We start from the raw sequence: 7,593 nt of genomic DNA, 5'->3' as shown, positions 1-7,593 counted from the left end.
TTCCTGCTGTCTCTGAACTGGCATTGCTTTGCCTTGCAAGTCTGTAAAGTGCTTTGCTGACCTTACTTCTTGGCAGAAGAATAAATGGATGCTCAAGTCGCTTTCTGTATCGTAAGCATTAGAAATCCCTTTCTCATGCCTCTTGGGTGTAGTATGGGTGAGTCAAGGCATTTGAATTTTAGTTTTCTGTACTGTATTATGTAAAGCACAAGGCGCTGGAGCCTGGTCAGCCCTTGTCAGTAATCTATGCTTAACATTTGTTTCAGAGGACCAGACTCTGAATTTAACCCATCCACAGCAAAGCTATGTTTGAGCACCAGGATGTCTCTCAAAATAACAATGCTCTCTTCATTGCTTGTCTGTCTCTCTAGCTGCCAGGTTTCGCATGCATTCCGCTTGCCTGGAGGTAGACTAGCGTTTAAAAACTATTCCTGTGTGTGTCAGGCGTAGTGACCTACAAAACAAGGCTAAAAAAAGATAATGTAAACAACGGCTGGTTTGTTTTATTTTGTTTTGTTTTTCCCTGTTGCTTTTCTTTCTTATCTAAAAACAGCTTTCCAGCCCCAAAACAGAGCAACGGAAATGAAATATTTTCAAAATTTATCTTAATTACAGTTTTTAAATAGTACTCATTAGGCAAATACATTCGATTTATTTAAGGCATTTTGAAAACTGCTCATAAATTTGAAGAGGACAATTCTTACTCAGTCTTCTGGCATTGTTTTACACCGTCACCTGTGCATGCCCAGCTTTTGCTTGTTCTGCTTTGGACTGTGGGGTATTCCTGATAAATGTTCCACTAAATTTTGGAGTATCTCAGTGTAAATGACACACCAGGAATCCAAGCACATAACTGAGCGTTAGAGTCATTATGTTCCCTAATTCCTGAACAGGTTTATTTCCGGTGCAAATATGAGTTGTTTTGTGAATAGCCAAGCCAACAAAATTTGGCATCCAACAGACTTCTATCCTTAGGACTGCTGTGTGCCACCACAAAATCCTCGTGCGTCTCGGCTACCTTCGTCGGCTGGCCAGCTCTGATGGGAAAGTATCTCTACCTTCTGACACATCTAGAGCTAGGCGTATGTTCAGGCAGTTGCCTCCTGCTAGAAGAAATGGACAGCTTAGTTTTCCATTACTCTGTGATGTCCTTAAGGACTTGTTCTCTGTTCTACCCAACATCATCTGTAGAAGTTATATCTTTGAAACTTGTGTCTTTTGATGAAAATTGTTTGAAGCTGTTCAATGGATACGCGGCCAGTGGGAATAGGACTGGTGGAAACTGGACAAGACAGAGGAAAAGACAGATGGACAGCAAGAATACATAAAAATTTCCTTAGAAAGCCAGGCTAAAAGTTGCATCTTTATTTCATAAACAGTTTAGTATTTTCTTCTTCTGTTAGATGTGTAATGCCTGTTATTCTGTCTTACCTTGAGGAAGTTAATGAACATTTTGCTGCTCTTCTGGATTAATTGGCATGGGGCTAGTCTCATGTTTCAGGATCATTGCTGTAGTGATAGAATTAACAGTAAATTATTTTCTTGCTCTTCTTTTTGCCTACTGTTTCCACATGTTTGGTAGGTTTCTTTAAAAAGAAATCATGGTCATTTGAACTTTCCCAAAGTTGTTTGTAGAGTTTTTTAAGTGAAGTATGGATGGAATTGATAGGAATTTCCTTTTGCTTTATTAGTAACATGCAAAATATTTTTATACAGGTAGAAGAAGGCTGGTGGAATGGAACACTGAATGGCAAGGCAGGGTTGTTTCCTTCAAACTTCGTGAAAGAATTGGAATTGACGGATGATGGAGAAACACAGGACACTCTGGATGACACAGGTGGTATTCTGTTTGTTGTAAATCCTTAGCAAAGTCATTTTAGATCTCAGGTATAATTTGGAGTATTATGGTTGTAGTACAACAAAAATTGTAAAGAATTCAAGCTTCCGAAGAATGGAAAGTATTTAATTTTATTCTAGAAAAAATTGATGCTGAGTATGAAGTGTCTTGCTCTCGATACACTTCTAATAAAATCGCAATCAAGGTCTTGATCTTGCAAAGGTATATTCTGCATTTTATCACTAGAAATTTTGTCATATTCAGAGTTGAGCTTTTTTTAATATTTGATATAAAATTATTCTTCTGTTTATAGCTTTTTTCACTCTTGTTCTCACAGACATGAGTTCTCTAACATGGAAAACTTAAGCATTTAACCATGTCAGTTGAGAATTAAAATTTGAATTGAATCAAAACAGTATCAAGAGCCTGAACTTAAAATGAATCCTGGGAGGTGGGCCCTTGTTCTTTATTATGTTTTAATCTAGCGTAAAATGTTTTTAAGGCAGTATGTACATTTAGCCATTACTTTGTGGCTATGACTGTGTAGCTCGGGCAGAAGCAGACGGTCTGTGGCTGAACAGTAGTTGAGTGCTGAGTGGTGCCAGGCAGGTGCGTGCTTTACAGGCAATTACTTTGTTCCCTTGAAACTGCATTTTAGAGGTGTTCTGTCTATGAAGACCTGTTTGAAGACTGGGGACTTGTGATATGATACTACTGGAATGGGAATGTTCTTTGGGAACAATGTCTTAATGTGAGTTAATCGATGCTTAAAGACAGCTGTGTTCAAGGGAAAAAGTGATTCCCACCCCTCCCCTCGTAGTAATGCGTACTCTCGTTTACAAGATGTTCTGTATTGATTGTTTCTAACAAGGGTTGGCTCAGAGATAGGAAAGAAAAGTCTGGCTTAGATTTTTTTTTTGTAAATTGTGGAAATAATTACAGTAGTGTAAAACAAGAGTTGTTTGACTTGAGCAGTCTCAAATAGCTCAGTGGCTGTCTCCCTGGAGGTCAAGTTCACTAAGTTTAGTAGGGTCTGGTAAGATGAATTTACAAATGGGTATGTGTTGGTCTTAATTCTTGAATACTGAGATCAGTGGGACTGAACAGTAATTTGAAGTAATTGTATTTTCTGTCAGTAACTAATAAGTTATGATTTTCAGCCCCTCATACCCCTAGGGGTTATATTTAATGCTCAGTATTTTCACAGTCAGGATCTCAAATATCTACTAGTTCTTTCCTCACTCCCAGGAAACAGTAAATGCCCCATTCACTGAGCTATGGTCTTTCAAATGTGCTACCTGAACTTTTCTCATCAATGAAATTTCTAGCTATGCTTTTAGATATTTAGGAGGGGATATAACTAAGTGAAGAGTAACTCGGTTGAGGCAAGGTAAGAAGTTGAAGTCAAGAGGCTATGTAACTTCATGGTATTATCAAAACCCCTTAAATTTATGGTTGAGGGAAAAGGCTTTCATCTTTATTGCAATTCCCAGGCATGCATACACTGGGAAGAACTTAACTGAAAGGCTAAAAGATGTGGAGGATATTTTCAATTTGGTTTATAAAAGCTGTCTATTTTCACATGACTATCTCCTGGAATTCTGCACGTGAAGATAGTTTGCTCATGCATACTAGTTTGTAGGTTTTAACAGATTTGACTGCAACTTAAAAATTACAAAAAAAACACAAAAACAAACCCAACTCAACCAAAAAAAACCAAGTCTTAAAAGCTCCTAACACCTGAATTAAGATCATCTCTGAACTACATTTTTGGGGGGTGGATAAATGTTGTCCCTTAAAACTGAAAGATTAAAAGAATCTTAAATACTTGTTATCTACCAGTGATTAATCTCAAACAACTCTATTTGATTTGAATGTTTAACTCATTTAAAATAGGTTGTAAGTGTTATCAGGCTAAAAAGCTATTTAAATAAATTTGCAAGAAACTCTTTTCAGGTATTTTGGATAGTGCATTTTGAGCAATAGGAAAATTTCACTTTGGTGCCTTGAGAGGCATCACTCTATTACTGAAACACTGTTTTTTCCTGTGGCTGTTGAAACATAGTAGGACTCATTATGGACCTTTATTGATTTTTCGCTTTCAGCAGCTATAGCTGTGCAAATGACAAGCTTTTAAATGTTGGACTAAAAACACATCTTCAGAGAATGCATAAGCAATGTTTCATAAAACTAATGGAAAGCATAACATTGACGTTAACAGACTGTGGAGCCTGAGTGATATTTGAAATAGCAAGAAATATTAGTGAGCGAATGACCTAGTTGCCAGAATATTCAATGCAATACTGGTGTCATTTCAAATGTTCTTATGTTAAATACACAACTAGAACAAATGTGAGGTATTACAGCTACATTAATGTTCCTAGAAAAGCTGTTTAGCAAGAGCAGTGCACACAGCTGTGTTACTTCCACTTTTATTTCCCAGAAGAGCAAATAAATAATTTCAGATATTAAAACAACTTTTTCTTTCTTTTTTTAATTTCAGAGTCTGTTTTCAGTGGTCCTACCTCACCTGTGGTCTCTTCAGGAAATGGGAGTGAACCTGGATCTGGACCAGCACAGCCAAAGAAAATCCGAGGTATTGGGTTTGGAGATATCTTTAAAGAAGGCTCAGTGAAACTTAAGACAAGATTATCCAGTAATGAATCAGAAGATAAAAAGCAAGATAAGGTTCGTAGCAGTTCATATTGTTATTTTTGGGTTTCCTGTAAAAATAATTTAAAAGACATGGAGTCTGAAGATCTTACAGATGCTGAATACACTGGCTATTTTAAAATTTGTCAATATTGTTCTGTAATCAGACCATAATCATCTCATAGGGCTCTTGCCTATAAAACAAAACAAACCCCCTCAAACCTCTTTCATAGTAAGTTATATTTAACATTGATTCCAAAAGGTCTATTCAAATGTCTTGGTATTTAAAACGTTGGAGAGGGAAAACCAAACTGATTATAAAAATTGTCGTTTCACAGCCATGTGGTGTAAGACATAATAACTTCTCAAATACATCTACAGTACAAGGTCTCTTGTAGTTGTCTTTGTAACAGACTCTGTATACAATCTGGGACAAGACTGTTAAGTCTTCCTGTACAAGTTAAACTTGACCTTTAAAACAAGGAATATTTTGGCGTTTCTTTAGTTTTTGGTTTGGGGTTTTTTCCAAGTTTTGGTGGATGTTGAGATTGCTGTTCTAGGTGTCAGCCGTCATTATCAATGTAAATGTCCTTCAGTGAATGCTGCCAAGCTTTTGGCTTTGGTGATGTCTTAGGTTAATGAGCTGCATAAACTGCTAATAAGCCTGAAAAATACTGTTCTACAATTTTGCATCTTCTTTCATTTTATTTTCCCCCTTTTTTATGAGTGGGAAAAGGAGCACTTTTATTCTCTATATCGAACTTAAAGCTGAGGAGAGAGCAAATAATGTGATGGTAGCAAAATTGCTTTAGTTTGAGTTTTATTTTGATCTGAACCTGAGAGCTCTCTTATCCCTTGGAAGCACAACAGCGATGCTCAGTACTTTATCTTGAACTTACGCATTGTTTATACCAAGAGCTTATGTATGGATTTTCAGCTTTTGATAAATTAAAGGCAGCTGAGATAATCCAGTGTTTCAGTTTTTACTCAGGTGATCAATTCAAGAAAGCTTTTAAAACCTTTGTCCAATTTCAATTTTTTGTCTGTGGGTTATGGTCATTAATGCTGTTTGCTGATTGATTTGCTCTCCTCTGCTGCTATGGAAATAATTGTAACGGTGTAGGGCAAAAGGTGGGGTGAGTCCCCGGGAAGAGGGTAGGGACAGAGTCTTCCTTGAATGTGTTTTCCCTCTGTGGCAGTGCTAAGAGCAGTGCTCATCCACCTGTAGACATGGTGCGTGTCCTCTTTGTTTCTGGTCCAGTAAAAACATCAGATGATTCAGAAAATGAAAGTTAAGAGTGTTGCCTTCTTTTTAAGGCTCGGGGAATGTTATCTCCTAAGGAAGATGTTGTTCAGCTTGGAGAAGAGAAGGCTCTGGGGCAACCTTATTGCATCCTTTCAGTATATAAAGGGGGCTTATAAGAAAGATGGAGAGAGACTTTTTACTGAGGTCTGTAGTGACAGGACAAAGGGCAATGGTTTTAAACTAAAAGAGGGTAAATTTAGATTGAACATAAGGAATTATGTCCAATTATTATTATGAGGGTGGTGAGACACTGGAACAGGTTGCCCAGAGAAGCTGTGGATCCCCCATCATTGAAAGTGTTCAGGGTCAGGTTGGATGGGGTTTTGAGCAACCTGATCTTAGTGAAAGATGTCCCTGCCAGTGGCAGGAGGGTTAGACTAGATGATCATTAGAGGTCCCTTCCAACCCAAACCATTCTATGATTGTATGAAGGCACTTTGTTTTTCCTTGGTTCTCTCCAGGCTTTGTCCCTTGAAGTAGGAGTCTGTGGGATCGCTACATCTTTGTGTGAATGCTGTTAGACTAGGACATAGCTTTAAATTTGCTTTCTTGTCATGAGATTTATCGTTCAAAAGTGTGTTTCCCTACTTTGTACCCTGTAACTTGGGAGTATAAAGAGCCTATCTAAAATATGTTCAGTTAATGTGAAGTCTGCTCAGACATTTTGAATTGTGTTATTTGACTGTGTATAAACCCTAAAATATGTTGGCGCTCTGTTTTGTTAGTTGGCTTGACTGGAAGGTTGTTGTAGGCCTTTTCTCAGCAGGGGAAATGAAGTGAGAAAACAGTTTTGCATAGCTTGAAGACAATGAAATAAGCAGTTGAGTTTAGCACTTAATATTCCACTTAGGCTTGTTGCTGAAGTCATCCCAAAGGCAGACAGACTTGCAGCACAACCTGGAGAGCCCTAGGGAGATAATTCTCATGAAGGTCTTGCAAAAATGCATGGCTGCTTTGGATTGGTGCTCAACTCACTTTGGAGTTAGATGGCAGGATGCTGGAAGGGCATTCTCAGTGTTTAAGCCAGTAAAGAAAAAAGCTGTCATCAGGAAATTCTAGAGGAGGGAGGGCTTTTTTCCCTTGGGGAATTCAGAGATGGTTCAGCACAGGAAGGCTGAGCACTGATGTATCTGAAGTGCTTGAGAGTGTATATGCTCCCGCAGGAGGGAGGTAGATAGGTTTCAGCTGGTCCCAGCATCCTGCCTGGGCTCAGGCTATTTATACCCTGTCTGCCTATGCTTCCCCTCGCACTTCTAATTGCATCTCGTTTTGGAAGGGGGAAATGTAGAGAACTATGGACTTGTTTAATCTCATAGGTGGGTTATTTTAGTGCTTCCTTCATATAGCATTCTGGAGTGAGTTAAATTGCATATGTACTCCAAGAACATCCTGAGTGACCGTAGCTTCCTCTATGGTATGTCAGAGGTACCAAACACCATCCCACGGGCATCATCTGGTTTTAAGGAAAAGTAAATCTAGTTTCTCTGGCAGTGGAAAGTCTGCGAAGTTTAACTGTAAATGAAAATGAACAGAGTAACTAAAGGCAATGGGATTTTTCATGTCAGTAACACTATTAGGGCTGCTCAGGTAAGTACTGACTGTAAGGTCATATTCTATGTTTGCAGCTATGTGTGCACAGCAGGGCTGTGGGGAAGTGGCTGCAGCTGAAGCTGTCTGAATCTTCCTGGCAGCTCAGTAAGTCTCCTGGGGGGCGGAAAAAAAATACTGGAACAATTATTTTGGTTAGATATTTACTCTGAAACTTGTTACCAGTTGCAATGCCTCTGGTTTTTTGATT

At 38.4% G+C, this 7,593-nt stretch overlaps 1 protein-coding gene across 1 annotated transcript in view; it reads left to right on the top strand.

The window, feature by feature from the left end:
• CD2AP (CD2-associated protein) overlaps positions 1 to 7,593 on the top strand; it is a 63,013-nt gene that overhangs the window by 27,800 nt on the left and 27,620 nt on the right. Inside the window, exons 5-6 of the mRNA XM_009581871.1 lie at positions 1,717 to 1,837; positions 4,341 to 4,525. Coding sequence (XP_009580166.1) covers positions 1,717 to 1,837; positions 4,341 to 4,525 — 306 coding nt within the window. The remainder of the gene's footprint in view (positions 1 to 1,716; positions 1,838 to 4,340; positions 4,526 to 7,593) is intronic.

Source organism: Fulmarus glacialis, unplaced genomic scaffold (assembly GCF_000690835.1).
Source record: "Fulmarus glacialis isolate BGI_N327 unplaced genomic scaffold, ASM69083v1 scaffold1760, whole genome shotgun sequence".
NCBI classification, from domain to species: Eukaryota; Metazoa; Chordata; class Aves; order Procellariiformes; family Procellariidae; genus Fulmarus; species Fulmarus glacialis.
Note: the sequence above shows the minus strand (reverse complement) of the source record. Positions and strands in the feature narration are given on the sequence as shown.